General features: G+C 39.1%; 1 protein-coding gene across 1 annotated transcript in view; it reads left to right on the forward strand.

Moving 5' to 3' along the window:
• Positions 1-889: 889 nt before the first annotated feature.
• pde1a (phosphodiesterase 1A, calmodulin-dependent) overlaps positions 890-16,704 on the forward strand; it is a 33,303-nt gene continuing 17,488 nt past the window's right edge. The window contains exons 1-2 of the mRNA XM_067604497.1: positions 890-1,968; positions 8,403-8,429. Coding sequence (XP_067460598.1) covers positions 1,364-1,968; positions 8,403-8,429 — 632 coding nt within the window. The 5' untranslated portion in view covers positions 890-1,363. The remainder of the gene's footprint in view (positions 1,969-8,402; positions 8,430-16,704) is intronic.

A 16,704-nucleotide genomic window follows, 5' to 3' on the forward strand; every position in this document is an offset into this window, starting at 1 on the left:
AATGTTTTCTGTGGCTCTAGAGGAGCTTGCCAAGTCTGAGAGAATAACCCTGATGATGTCATAGTGATGTCATCAAGGTTATCTCGGCTTGGGCTTGGAGATTAAAGGTTAAGATGTGGAGTATGAAAGACATAATGTGTGTTTACAAGGCTGGGAGGGACTAATGAAAGATGCTATCAAGTTGCACCATGGGAAATGTATGATCCAGTGTTTTTGGAGATTGACCCACAAAAGGTCCCCCAACTTTATGTTTGACATGAGTGCCTTGTATGCACAAACATTCTCACTCCCCAGAGGATAAACCCTTAATTTATAATAATCCCATAACCTTTCTTCAAGTATCATCCTTAGGACAAACTTTACATTTTCAGATCCACTATTGGTAAGGTTCTAAGACAGTGTTCTTCTGTCCAACACTTTCATATTACGGCTGTAATGACCACTGCAGCCTTTAGGGGACGCAAGCAGGACTTAAAACTGTTAGCCTGGGTCTGTCACCTGACTGGAAAGGGTTTTGTGATACTCATTTTTCAAGAACATTACATCATCATTGTCTAAAAACCACACACACACACACACACACACACACACACACACTCAGAGGCTCTCTCTCATACACAGCAAACCACACAGCTCCGGCACACACACAGAGATTGAGATGCCTGTTTGCTGTTTGCGTCTGACTGGAGCGTAAAGTTATGTGTTGAAACTGGGAGGGGGTGAGGAGGAGGAGGAAGAGGGAGGTCTGTCGGCTGCAGGATTCCATCACTCTTAGCAACCGTTGTTGAGTTACCACGGAAACGCTCTGCAATGTTCTCTGCTTCTCCTTTGTCCCCCTCTATTACTCTTCTCTCTCTCTCTCTCTCTCTCTGTCTCACTCCATCCTGTCTTTATCGCTGGTCGATTTCCTCCTTGCGTTGCTACGGTGATGCTCTGGGACATTCAGCTGGATCATTTTGCAGCCGCAGTGCCGGAGCGCAGAGCTGAACTGTCAGCTGTGAACTGGTGAATGAAGTCAGCTGATCACCTTGTTTAATCGACTTAAAAGACGCCGACAGTCTGTTTCTGCTTTTCAGCTTAAAAAAAACAACAACTACTGTTTGTCCTGTGACCTTTAACCCCTCTGCTTCCTCAACGGATCAGATCAGAGATCAACATTTTGGATTGGCCAAGCTGCCAGGTGACATCAGAGGAAGTTGGATGAAGTTCCATCTAACCCAAACAATCTTGGCTGTGATTGGTGTCGATGTTTTCACGACTCCGACAGTCTGACAGACCTCTGGACGCTTCCCAGAGACCAAACTCCGCTCATTGAACACTTCTTCAAACCTAAAAAAAAAACCTCCTTCTCCTCCACACCAAGATGAACGAAGGGGTGGAGGAGTTGCAACTGCTTGAGGAGGTGCAGGAGGCTGAGGAGCAGGAGCAGCAGGAGGAGGACATGCAGCAACAGGAGGGAGAGAGGGAGGAGGTTCAGCAACAGGAGGGAGAGCAGGAAGAGTTACACCAACAGGAGGAAGAACAGGAGGAGATGCAGCAACAGGAGGCAGAGCAGGAGGAGGTGCAGCAACAGGAGGGAGAGCAGGAGGAGGTGCAGCAACAGGAGATGCATCAGGAGGAGGTGGAGACTGTGGAGGAGTCACAAAAGGGAGAGGAGGTGCAACATGAGAAAGAGGAGCAGCAGACTGAGGACGTGCAGCAGGAGGAGATGCAACAGGAGCAGGAGGAGGTGCAGCAGACAGAGGGGGTTCAGCAGGAGGAGGAGCAGCAGACAGCGGGGGTTCAGCAGGAGGAGGAGCAGCGGCTGGAGGAGGTACAGACAGAGGAGATGTCACAGACTGAGGAGGTGCAGTGGACTGAACAGGAGCAGCAGATTGAGGAGGTGCAGCAGACTGAGAAGGTGCAGGACTTTGTGGACGCTCTGGAGCAGAATCAAAACAACCAGGTCCTCATTCGACTGAGAGGAATGTGAGTAAACGCAGTTTGTTCAACAGCTCTATCAGCTGGCTGATGATGTAATGCTGCTGCTGATGCTGCTGATGTATTAGCACTACTGATAATTGGTGATCATATTGAGAGGATCACTTGGTCACTGTTAGTTTTGGAATCTAACTGACAGCTTTGTGGATGGCCTCAGTGTGGTTGCCGTGGTGATGTTGGCATGGACTGAGGATGGAGGGAGGATGAATGACAGAAAATAAGTGGAAAACAGTGGGCGTAGGACACCACTGAACATAAGAGAGAGAGAGAGACTGTGTGTGTGTTTTTGATGAGGTCTGTTTGTCTGTCTGTCAGATATCTTCTCAGTAATGGACGCTAACAAGCTAACATCGCAGCAGGAACATTGCAACATCTGTGTTAAACTGAGGCTACAGAAGCAGATGTAAAACAGCATGTCTTCTTGTTCTCAATAGTTGCCATGGCAACGATGGAGCGTTGTGATGCAGCAAACTCTCTGCAAAGATAGATCAGGAGCAAGACAGAAATTGAGAGAGTGAGAGAGGAAGGCAGGGCATGAAAACACAGTGGATGAAGAAGAGAAACAATTTCAGACTTCAAAAATGGACTTTTCTTAGAGCCATAGCTCCCAACCTTTTTGGCTGTTGACCCCTTAAAATAAAGCAATGTCTATTTGCAAATCCAACTTGCATATGCCATATAAGCTGTGAGCAATCTACCCTTCTAACTTCAGTTTGTTTCATATGACTAAATGTTAGAGGCACGAGACTGTAAAATTATCCATTATTATGTTTTGCAAGAAAAAAAGCAAAGATTAGAGAAAAGTTAGAAAAAAGATCTACAATTTTACATAGCTTAACATGTTTTTTCTTGTGACCTCTGAGATTTATCTTGCAGGCAGGCGTGGACAGGTCTAGAACCCCTGGTTGGTTGAGGGTTTTTTTGGATAATTTTTGCAAGATTTTATTTTAATGCATCAACAGCAAAATAATTGAAATCTTAGCTGTATAAGGACTGGTTGTTCCTGAAACACATAAAACAATATTTGTGAATTTGGCATGAAGTGTCCGTCCAATAAGTCCACACTGACCTCCATTTGGCTGTCACTGTCTTCAAAAGTGGACTGGACAAAAATAGTTTTCAAGTAGGCTCCATGAGTATACAAGAAGAAAACAACATTCTTTTTCCTGCCCACTGCAGGGAAAAATGTCTATAGTGAAATCTGAAAGTTCATAACAAACAGACAGAGACAGACACTATAACTAAAGACAGACTAGACGCTAAAAAACATATGAAGTGGGGGGTCACATAGTCATACATAATGTCTCAGAAGGAATGGAAGTATATGTGTTCCAAAAGTCGGGTGAATGACCGACATCAAAAATGCTTTATGTGTGGATTCTACAGAGGAGTCTACAGCCATGCTAGCTGCTCTGTGAGGCTATACTTAAAGGTTCTATATGTAGAATTGTGAAGCAATTTACATGTATTAATGTTTTTTTATTGTCAGTGAGTGAATGGGAAGTAATGTAACGTCAAAAATGAGACCTTCCTCAACTTTCTTGGTTGTCTGTAACAGCCCATGGACTGATTTCTATGTGATGGACCCGGACTGGATTTTCCACGAAAATCCAACAAAATTGACATTTTTGCGTGCTCATGAGTGCCTTGTCTCTCTCCGACGTCAACAAACAACCAGCATAATCACACAACAACACAACAAAAATGGCGCTATTCAACTAGAAACCCGCAGATATTACCTATCTAGCTAATGAGACAGCTAGATGCCTCCATCAACTGCCACAGATGTCATATGAGAAGGAATCTGATTCTGACATACAGAACCTTTAAGCACAGTGGTGCTTTGAGCTAAATGCTAATGTCAGCATGCTAGCGTATTAGCATGTTAACATTTGCTAACTAGCCCTTATACATTATATTGCCAGAACCGACACCCAGGTCCACACACTTAAGCGAACATTTGGTCTGGAGTTTTTCATGGTTTGGACTGGCCCCTTAGTTCCAATGAAGGGAAATCTTGATGCAATACAGCATACAATAATATTTTAGACAACATTATTGCATGCTTTGTGGCAACAGCTTGTGGCAACAGTTTGGGGCAGAGACTTTTCCTGTTTCAACATTACAGTGCTCTTGTGCACAAGGTGAGCTCCATAAAGAAATAAGAGCTGGATTGTGTTTAGATCCTATAGACTGGATGACTGAGGATGAACACATTTTTAAACATAGCTTCACATATATAATTTTCTGGACTCAGATTCAGATGTATTCAGATGTATTTATAAATTAAAATCATTATCTTATAATTTATCATTCTTCACATCACTGTAGTCTCATTTGTCATGTTATAACAGAAAAGTCACCAGTAATGTTTGTTTAATTAAAGTTTTTCGCATCAGTGGCAGCAGTGAAATGAAATGTGCATTGTATCACTTTCATGAAACACACACATATTTATGCCCCTTGGCGACTGTATTGTTTAACAGACCCTATTTGCTACACAGCAAGAAAAAACTTTACTTTAGCAGCAGTAGTTGGTGTGCTCTTTGAATAAGTTGATGCAAAGAGAAGTGCAAATTTTGCCAAAGCCTGTAATTTACATTAGCAAATGAATGCGTCATCTGTCAGCAGTGATTCAATGAGACAGAAAAACCGAAAGTGTAAAATTCAACACACAGGCACATTTACACATTCAGCAGACACAGAGCAACATTATCATCCCAGTAGAGTCATGTTTCTGGCCACTTGGTGAATGTGAGTCCAATATTCTCTATCCTTTTAGCTCTGACTTTGGTCTCCACCAGCTCCTGAGAAAAATATCTTGCTCTTTAGTTGCTAAATGCTCCACTATGTTCACCAGTTAGTCGCTATCTTTGTCAGCTTGGCGAGAGTGAAGTTTGTGGGATGTAAGACCAAAATAATGAGCTCAAAAACACTCAGTAGACCTGCAGAGTTGGGTGATTTATCTCTGTGTGTTTGTCACTATGAGCAACAATGCCTAACTTTCAGTACTGATACCAAAACAGTCCTTGCTTCTATACCTTTCACTTCGCAAAATATGCCAATTACCTCAATGCATCAGTGTTAATTAAAGAACTTTGTCTGTGTTAAATTTTGTCTTAAATTAGAAAAGTTGATTTAGATCAAATGACTTATATTTGATCATAAAATATCTGATCAAAGAATAAATTAAGAAGATACATCACTACCTATACAGACCATGTGACACATTATAAGAATCAAGTAGTGAACAAAGATTAAATTTCTTAAATCAGAACATGTACAGTATAATGAAATATACATATATATAATTGTCTAATTGTTATATACTCTGTGTCAGATCAGATTCTGTGATGTTTTCTGTAGTTTGTTGTGAGGTGGATGAACACTAGAAACTACTTTTCATATAATACTGTCTACTGTAACACAACTGCAACAAAGTACAGTCTCAAAAACTATGTAACTGAGCCAACACACAAACAACTTACAAGTAAACACATGTTCCACATGCATTGCATGACATTGTACAGGTATTTGTATTGTTGACATTTCAGTCTTTATACTAACTACAAGTATTTATTTACTATTTAGAATTCAAAAAGTACAGCATTAAATGCAGCACCAAAGATAAGTATGTTTAGTGGCTTTTATTTCTTCTATAATGTCTGAGTTCATGACACAGAGAAAATACTTTGAGTACTTTCCTTTGCATACAGAAAAACAAAGCTGAATAACATTATCCTGACAACTAAACCTAGGTTATATTATAAATGGTAAATCGTATCGATGGCAGGAATCTACCATGCAATGTGCTGGCCTGACTAAGAGGAGCAGTTTGGGGTTCAGGATCTTGCCCAAAGACACATCGACATGCAGATATGCAAACTGCTAACCTTGTGATTAGTGGATGACTCGCTCTACCTCCTGAGCCATTTTATCCCTGTTTCTCCTGCCACCGCTTCAGCTGCAGAGCCTTGACTAGTGTTTTCACTGGACTCAGTGGGCTCAGTGGTCCTGAATCCACTTTGCTGCTCTGCTCCTCCTCTTTGTCATCTGCAGTGTTACTGCCACTGGCACCAGCAGCGCTAAATGCATTAACTAGTTATTTTGTGATATTTAGTTGCTTCTGTTTCCCTGGAATTTAACTTATTTCCTCTCAGATTTTGAACCGCATCTTTATGGGTTTTTTTGTTTTGATATTCAAACAAAATGATTTGCAACTGACAACTGCAGCTGAGTCAGTGTTCATATGCCGTCAAAAGATTGACCTGATAGCCACTCTACCCCTGAAGGATTGATACCTAGTCCTACAGGCAAAGAAAGTAACAGCTACTTTTTTACAACCATTCAGACTCAACTAGTCTGATCAATTGCTATGACATTCACTGACATGTGGAGTATTGCTGTTTCCAGTGTATCTGCCAAATTCCATCCAAATGAATGACAAGCAGCAGAAGTACAACTTAACAGCTCAAACACTGACTGAATGACAATGAGATCCATTCAGCTCATCATCTTCATCAAAAAACTACCTGCTTCATAACATTCGTTTACAAGTGGTCATTGTTGCCCATTGTGCTTGAAACTTGAAATGCTCTCTTGTGTCTTTATTCATATCCAGGTTGATCATATGAATTATTCTTTATAGGCATAAACTGTAGATGCAGTCATCAAACAAACGAGGTATGTTGGAGGGAAAACAAATAAGTCTACATATTTGTTTTTTGGTCCCTAGTTTCCGTGGTAACAGCAGAACATTTCAATGCAGCAAACTCTGCTGAGAAGAGAGAGAGAGCAGGACAGCTTTTTATTTTTTTCACTTCTTTATTTTTATATATTGTGATCTATATGAGAATAGAGACTTTTCCTTTGTCTATCTAATTGTATATTTATTGTATTTTTTTATAAACTTTGGAAAATTGACATTTGAGGAAAACTAAACGTGAAAGAGAGAAAATGTGCACGTTCTAATGTCTTTACACTAACATTTAATTGTTAACCATGGACTCAAAAATAGAATCCAAGTTTTTTGTGTCTATTTTTATATATATATATATATATATATATATATATATATATATATATACATATATATATGTCTGTGTGCATGTGCCGCAGTTGGTTAATTATCAAACTGCTGCATTTGAATGGAAACTGCTGTTTCTTCAGGCCAGAGCATGATGTAACAAAGTTCACAACTAATAAATGTGAAAGCACTTGCCAGTGGTGCATCACAATCATGTAAAGATTGTGTACATAAGAATTAAATACATTTATTATATATTAATAATGGTCAAGGACACAAGGAGGAAAATGTGTGACGAGAAACTACAAAACATACCAGCACAAGGACAGAAATGGTAGAATCATGGCAGAGTGGTGAGTCATGCTCCAGAAACTAGATCTGTCCTCACCTGTCACTGTCACATGCTGCGGCATGCTTTCATTTTTTTGACCAAAAAGAACAACAGCAGGTCAACCTGGTGCTGCTCACTCCGTTGTACCCGCTTTGCAACTCAGTGCTAAATCCACCCACGCAGGCCTGTGTACAATTACCAGCCATGAAATAGCAGGTTCCTGCTGCCAGATTTCAAAGCTGAGAGGTGTCAGAGCAGTGATTGGCTAATTTCAGACCCAATGGAGCATTTAGATGCTTGTCGTCCACTTGTGGATTTATATTGATGTGCATATTTAAATCTAGGAGGGAGTTTTCCAATCCAATACGTGTAATGGATTTACTGGTGAGCCATGACAAGAAATGTATCAACCCTTGTGTTTTGTTGATATTGGCTTTACAGTACTTTCTCATTCTGAGACCCACAGACCACACTGCTGTATGTATAAGAATAATAATAAGTTGAAAAACAACCCTTTTTTCCCATTAAAAATCTTTTCTCCTGACCATATTAAAACCCAATATGAAGAAAAATATTGAAGTATCAAACCTTCCCCTTTGACCACAAAGCATCGTTATTACACTGATGGTCCCCATCAGGTGCATGTATGTTTACATGCACCTGATGGGGACTCACAGCACACACATTTGTGTGCAAGTGCACTTGTATTACTTATGTTGTGGAGACTTAAATCTGTTTACATGTTTACATTTTGGGGACTCACATCCCTTTTGGGGACAAGTTGATACAACAAGTATAATAAAGTATAATGTCAAGTATATTTTTAGAGTGGCTAAAGAGGGCCTGGGGTCTCCAGGACCCAAAACAGAACATTAGGGTTAAGTGTATTGGACAAAGTGGGACAGTGAGTTTTGTAATGAGTATATATGGGAAAAGTTGTTTTGGGCCAGTGTCGCGTGACTTGCAATACCAAACATGGCCACTATACTAAAAAATGAGGACAATTTGAAGGCAGCATGTGATTGGTTCAACTGAGTGACTGTCCTGTCTTTGTTTTGTTTACAGGCAGAAATATAAAAATACGTCACAGAGGTAAGACACACACACACACACACACACACACACACATACACACACACACACAAACACAGAGGAAGCTCAGTAAGAAGCTCAGAAGCTCAGTCAGTGAAGTACAGCTCTCACTCCTCCTACACACACCTGGACTCCCTGTCTGTCTGTCTTTTTGCCTGTCTCTATTTTTGAACAGACATATCATATAATCGCTCTCACTGTCTTCACTGTTTGTCTGACTTTATATGTGTGTTTCTCTTGCTGTAACATTGTGCATTGTGTGACTCGAGTTATAGTGTTTGTCTTTCACTGAAAGCTTTTTCAAACACTTAAAACGTGAATCAGAAAGACATCTATCAAATACTCAATGATCTGACGGGACCCCTGAATGACACTTCTTCCTATTCTCACTCAGTTCTGTGACATTTGTCACAATCAATCTTGTCATCCTGATACCTTGACTCCCCTTCTACAAACAAGCTAGAGAAATGTGTAGGTGTCAAACAACATCAACAAAAGAAAACAAGACTATGACCCTGTCATTCATTGTGAATGGAACCTCCAAATAATAACCTGGCACTGCCCGCCACAATTCAAGACTTAAGAGTCTCAAGTGTCCCTGCAAATGTTCAACTGTATGCAAATAGAGACAATCAATCATGTTAGTTTTGATTCCCTCAGGAAACTAAAGCAAAGTAAAATTGGGAGAAAGCCAATTTTCACAACCGCTTCCCAGTTCTCTGTAATTTAAATTTAAGTTAACTTCTCCATAATATAATTTTAACTTCTCTGTAATATAACTTAAAGAGGATACTGGTTCTTGAATAAGAAAAATTGTGCATTGAAATGCATCTTTTGGGAAATGTACTACTTAATAAGCCAGCATACTGGAAACGGGGAAAAACTGTCTAATCAGAGCTGAATATGTAAATTATTTCCTTAACACTAAACATGCCCACAAGTTTCAGCCTATAGAGGCAAGAAACAGCCTGGTACTTTGTATGTGTGAGCAGGGTGTAAGAATCTACAGCCATGCTAGCAGCTCTGTGAGGCTGTTATACTTGGGTACAGGGGCGCTTTAAAGGTGCAGTATGTAGGATTTAGTGGCATCTAGTGCTGAGTTTACAAATTGCAATCAATTGATAACCCCTCTCCTCCCCCTCCCCTTCCAAGTGTGTAGGAGAACCATCGTGGCGGACGAAACTTGCGAAAAATGAGGAAGGCCCTCTCTAGAGCCAGTGGTTTGTTGTTCTGGGCTACTATAGAAACATGGCAGTGTGACATGGTGGGAAAGGACCTGCTCTCTATATAGATATAAAGGGCTCATTCTAAGGTAGCAAAAACACAGCGATTCTTATTTTCAGGTGATTATACACAAATTAAAACATACCTATGAATATTATATTCAATTTCTGCCAACATTTCTGCCAATAGATCCCCCTAAATCTTACAAACTGGTCCTTTAAGCTAATTGCTTATGCCGGCATGCTAACATGCTCACAATGTCAATGCTAACATACTGATGTTTACCAGGTAAGTTCGTTCACTGTCTTAGTTTAGCCCGTTAGTATGCTATTATTTGCTAATTAAAAAAAAATGCAGCTGAGGCTGATGGGAATTTCATTCTTTTTCAGGTATTTGGTCATAAACCAAAGACAAATAAAAAATTTGACCTGATGATGGAGCTAAAGGAAAAGATGAACAAAGTCATCAGGATTCATCCTCTGGTGACTATCTGAACCAAATTTCATGACAATCCATCTAATAGTTGATAGATATTTCAGTCTAGACCAAAGTGGTGGTCCAACCAACCAACATTGCCATCTGTAGACGTACAAGCTAACATGGACAAAACAACTAACAATCAAAAAAAATGCCAGTGTTGTAAACAAAAATCACTTGATAATATTTAAACTAAACTAATGTATTAAATCAAGTTAATACAAAATATCATCTTACAAAAATCAAGTATTATATTTCTTCTTTCCCATCCCTAATCAGACTATTACATTTCATTTGTTGTTAGCTGATTACGTGTCAGTTATTTTGTTTTATTTCTTTGACACCATTTTCAGTTGACACAGAGTCTGTGGTAGCTGGTGCTCCATGCCTTGATGTCTTGGTGTTTAAGCCACTGACCATGAACTGCAGCATCCCCAGTTTTCAGTCTGGCCAGGGACCATTCTTGCATGTCGTTCCCTAGCTATTTTCCTGTCATCATACCTTTTTAGTAAGAGGTAAAAAATGCCCCATAAATACTTAAAAAGAAGATGAACAAGCTGAGGTTGCAGTCGCAAGAGCAGAGGAGCAGTTAACGCCTATCACGTTGATCGAAGAAATTGTAAAACTGCATCCATCTCATCCACCCATGTCACAATTTTTATTGGTCACTTTGGTCTCTGGCTATTTTTCATTAATACTGTGACATAGCTATATAGCTATATAGGAAGATGACATCACCACCTACAAAGTTCTGATTGTCCAACTGCTTCTCCAACTAGCAAAATCAGACGTGAATGAGTCAAGTCAAGTCAAATATTATTTATATAGTCCACTATCACAAATCACAAATTTGTATCCAGGGGCTTTACAATCTGCTCAACATACAACATCCTCTATCCTTTGACCATCAGTTCAAATAAGGTAAAACTCCCCAGAATAACCCTTTAACTAGGAAAAAACACCTGCGGCTGAATTCACAAAATATACTGCAAAAAGTCCTCCTAACTGACACTAAAGGTTTTTGGTCAGTTTGGTCTTTTGCTATTTTTCATGGCAAGCTATGTAGGAAGGTATGCACAAGCATTAAGTGAAGAGCAACTGGGCTTGTTTTAGATTCTTGAAGACATTTCACCTCTCACCCAAAAAGGCTTCTTCAGCTCTGACTGACCAGTGGGGAGTTCCAGGCATTTAACCACTGTAAGGTCATTTACAGCTTTGACATAGATGGCTTCCTTCACTCGAGTCACACATCTTCTCTGCTTATACAGTATGACTAGATTTTTACAGGGCCATGCAGTATAGAGCTGTGCAAACCATCATTTCCTGTGTTATAGTATTTTTAAAAATTTTTGTTGAGCTAACTGGATCCTCATTAATTAGTCCTTAATCAAAATCAATATATTGAAGCAGCGAGGCTCATTACCTGGAGCAGCGGACTGACTATGAGCAGGTCTTAGTGACATAGGAGCACCCTGGACTATGTACTTGTAACTTTTCTGAGATGTAAAAGCTAATTGTGGCACTAAACTGTATTGTGAATTACTCTAAGACCAAAACTTAGGAGTCCTAAATTTAGGACTGATGTGCACCTTAATTTCAGGAGTTTCTCCCAACTCAGTCAGTAGCTACTTTTAGGCTGTTTTGTGAGTACAGCACCAGACCAATTTGATTAAATGAAAAATTTTGAGAGCAGCTCAGAGCACTCAGAGGTTGGAACCAGGCTAATGTAGAAGCGCTGTGTCAAGAAGAACCTGGATTCTTCTTCACATGATGTGCTCTTAGAGTGGACCTTCCGCACCTGCTCTGATGTGAGTACAGTTCAAAAAGCAGATTCCCTGAGTTTATGGTGATCAGTAACCACACATCATGAAAACAGAGTTTTTGTGTTAATGATCACAGCTCAATTTGAAGCCCTCTCTGCTTACCACCCCAGTTACTACTACTACTACTACTAATAATAATGTAGTATAAATATTACTATGAAATTAAACTATATGATTTTCAGGAAGATGAAATCCCGGAATCTCTGCAGTCTTGAACTTCTAGTTCTCTCTCGCTCTTTTTCTCTTTCTGACTCCAGCTGTAACCATGGCAACTAAAACAGATTTCATCCAGTTGACAGGAAGGTGTTTTGGTTACCATGACAACGGCAGGATGCCTGGCCACAGTGGAGTCTTGCGTCTCCCTGTCATCAGTCTCCTCTGTGGTGAACATTCAAACCATCCCTGTATACTGAACAGACAAGACAATATGGACGGTTAAATATCCATCCATCCATCCATCCATTCATACATCCTTCCGTCTTTCCTTCCTTCCTTCCTTCCTTCCTTCCCTCTTCAGTTTGTATATCACGACTGTAGGTCTATGGGATATAGAATGTAACTTCACACCCACCCATCATCTGCCAATGGTAAAATATTGAGATATTATGAAAATAAAAATGTTATTTTGATATAATTTATTTGAAGGCATAGTACAGTGTTGTTGGAAACTTCGTATTTGTTGTTTTAGATGAGAAGATTAATATATGTTTCATCTCTGTGCTTCCAGTACAAAGACAGGTCCAGGACGTGTTTTAGCCTAGCTTCAATACAAACTTTTTGGTTTGAAACTGAAATGAACTTTTGTCCTGGCTTACAAAGACACAGTGAGTATAAACTCAGGTCTATATGGCAACATGTTTATTTTGCTGGAGGAGACTCCCGTTATTTATTGTGGGTGTCAGCTGATTGACAGGAGGTGAGTGTCATGTGTCCATCTGGAAGAAACAGATTTTCATGTTCTGGTTCTGTAGTGTGAACAGACAGCAGCTGTGTGCAGGGGCGGATCTATAGAAATATTCACTTAAAGGGGTGGCATATATATATATATATATATATATATATATATATATATATATATATAGCATATATTCATATTGCATACATCCATATTTGCTTGGAAAGCCCCCAAATAAAAATATTTGAATTACTGTCTTTTTTCATCTCAGTGATGCTCTCCCTCTTCCATCTCATCATCTTCTTCCACCTCGTCATCTTTAGCTTCCACCTTTTCACTTCCCGGTTGCTCTCTTTCTATCACCAGTTCTAATCTCTGTTCATTAGTTGGTGTCCTCTTTGGTAGAAAAAAACTGATGTCACTCTTCCTCTTCATTTTTACAAATGTCTCCTACAAGATTCAGAGTGATTTAACTACTGTGTTTTTCCCTCAATAGTCACACTGAATGTTGTGGAACGTTTGAGTGAGTGTGTGTTTTCGATTGCTGTGAAGTGAAAAACCTCCGGCAGTGTTTCCCAACAGTTCATCTGATATTTACTAACAAACCAGGAAGAATAATTTAATCACTGGCTCATCAGACCATAAGCTAACCCTATGTGCGAGAAAATTGACTAAAAGTAGATTTAAGACCACGGCAACTAAGACAATGATCCGTCAATGCATACCCACAGCTAAGCAAGAAGAATTTATCAATGAAATTAACAGCTTGAACTGGGATGATGTACTGTCCTCTGATGATCTGGACTATGGCTGTGATACTTTTACTCACAGAATCAACACTGTGAGGGAAAGATTTAATGTGAGGATACAGATAAAATCTAAAAATAAAAACAGTTTACTGTGGTTTAATGAAAATTTGTGGAAACTAATGAAATCTAGAGATGCTGCACTAAGGAAGGCAATTAAAACTAGAAGAGACACTGACATGCTGATTTATAAAGGTTTAAGGAACAAAGTTATCCAAGAACTATGAGAAGCTCTCGTTTTTATTTCAATATTTTGAATGAGGCAAAAGGCAAAAGTAAATTGATCTGGAAAAACATTGATAATCTCACAAGGAGGTACCCAAAATTTTTAGGAGATTTTTAACTCAAAGTACAAGGAAAGTTAATTACTCTTGCTTCTGTCTTTAATAGTTTTTTTCTTGAGTCTGTAAATGAGTTAGGAAAAAAAATTACGAAAAGGAAACTGCATATTGTTCCTGTAAATGCTACAGGCCAGGTTTTCGAGTTGGTAGAGACTGATCAGTTACAAGTAAACAAAATCATCAGCTCCTTAAAAAGCTCCAAAAGTAGAGATGCTTTCCAATTTGACACTATGTTTGTCAAATCACACAAAGATATTTTGACTCCCCCTATTGCTCATTTAATTAATTTGTTTTTTAAACACAGGTCCTTTCCTGATGACTGGAAATGTGCCATTGTCACGCCTATTTTTAAATCTGAAGACCACCTTGAAGCCAGTAACTACAGACCAATAAGTATACTGCCAGTACTCTCAAAGGTTGCTGAGAAAGTTGTCGTTAAACAACTGACAACATTTCTTAATACAAGCAATTTTGGTCTACATTGTATGCAATTTGGCTTTAGAGCAAATCATGCCACTGAAATTTCTACCTTGCACTTAATAAAGCAAATTAAATCAAGACTTGACAAAAGAGGAGTAGTTGGTGCTGTATTTTTAGATCTGCGTAAAGCATTCGATACAATCAATCATGATGTTTTGATATCAAAACTCTCTAAAATTAACTTCTCATCTAGAGCACTGGCATGGATGTCTTCATATTTATCTAATACGAGACAATGTGTTAAAGTTGGTAACACACTGTCCAGTAACATGAAGTGCACAATGGGTCAGTGTTAGGTCCCCTGTTATTTAGCCTATATATTAATGATCTCCCTCAACAATGTCATGATGTAGAACTACAAATGTATGCAGATGATACCGTTGTGTACACACATGCAAAAACAGCTGAGTTAGCTGCTGCTAAGCTAACAATTGCATTGGAAAGGATCACACATTGGCTTGATCAATCATGTCTGAGTCTAAATGTAAACAAGACAAAAGGTATGTTTTTCTCTAAAACAATGGTACAACCTCCTAATGCTGATATTTTCATCAAAGGTGAAAAAATTGACATAGTTACTGATTTTATATATCTTGGTGTGACACTGGATCCAAATTTGAACTTTAAGAAACATGTTAAAAAATGACCAAACTAAAACATGTACTAAAGACCAATCAGCTGTGTGACCACATTATTAATTTCTAATTGACATTGTGGGTGTATGTGATGTGCTGTTGTGTGTAGCTTTGTATTTTGTATGGTGTGTTACGTGTGGTTTTTTCATTTGTTTTGTTTTGTTTTGTTTTGGGTTTTTTTTATTTGTTTGTTGTTGTTTTTTTTTGTTTGTTTTGGGTTTTTTTGCTTTGTTCTATTTGTTGTTGTACTGTTGTATGTTTTGATTGTGGGGGACTACGGATGCAAATTAGCTTCGAGCTAATCCCGGTGCAGTGCATCTTTAATGTTTAAAACAGCACACTGTCCCATTCAATAAATCAAATTAATCAACAAAACAACCCCACCACTATCCATCTGCGGCCATTCTACTAGTGGAAGTTAGCAACCCTACATTTAGCAGGAAAAAAAGCCATCAGCAGTCATTGTTTGTGATGGGACTTGGAGAGGCTGCACAGAAAGCTGCTGGGGCCGGGAGAAAATGGAGCGGCAGTATATGTGGCTCTTGTAGAACCTAGGACTCTACAGGGAGTGTCATCTCTTGCTGCATTCACTTGCACTCGGACATCAGAGTTTTGCACTTGTTAATTTCTGACTAGCCACAACTTTTCATATATATATTTTTAAATTAGATTGTCCAAAACTAGGTTGGCAGCTTGCCACTCCAGTAGATCCACCCCTGGCTGTGTGGGTGCGAAGTACGAAGATCAGTTCTTCCCTCTGTCAGTTAGCAGGTCTATGAAGTCTGCAGAGAGGACCTCTACTGCTCTTTTGAGGTGTGTTCAGTAGAATGCCATACATCACAATAGAGGATGTTACAGTATGGTACAAATTCAGTAAGGTATAATAAATTAGACAAAAACTCAATGAAATTTGGTGCTGACATTCATGTCCCCCTTAGTATGAATTGTAATAACTTTGGTGATCCCTTACTTTTTCGTCTAGTGCCATAATCAGGTCAAAAATCTAATTTGTCCTTTAATTTATGACAAAATACCTGCAATACTAATGATATTATATATAGTCCTAATTACCAAATGTTAGCATTCTAACATGCTAAACCAAGATGGTGAACACGGTAAACAAGCATTATCACTGTGAGCATGGTAGCATACTGATGTTAGTTTTTAGCTCAAAATGCCTAAGTACAGTATTGTTGTGCCTTAGTACATATATTGTATTGTATTTTATTGTATTGTACATATACTTAACAGATAAACTATTGCTATTGATCTGATCTCAGTAGCCTAAAATTGCAGCCCAGGCAACTTGGCGTAATGCACCTAAACTCATTCCTGTTTTTAAGGCTAAGATTCCCTTTTCAAACAATCATTTCAGACAGCCAACTCATGTGGATGGATTATTATGTGTATGCTGTATGACCTTGTCACTGCCCACAAGGAGGCACTAAGCTCTGCACAGCAGGGATTGAGTCAAACATAGGTAGACTCAGAAACTACAGGTGGATGCCAGCATAACTACACTGGTGTGATTAAAAGGGTGTGTTACAGTAAGAGAGAATATGCTGCATGAATGGATTGGCAAACTCGAGCTGAC

The sequence above is a fragment of the Thunnus thynnus genome, chromosome 11 (genome assembly GCF_963924715.1).
Source record: "Thunnus thynnus chromosome 11, fThuThy2.1, whole genome shotgun sequence".
NCBI classification, from domain to species: domain Eukaryota; kingdom Metazoa; phylum Chordata; class Actinopteri; order Scombriformes; family Scombridae; genus Thunnus; species Thunnus thynnus.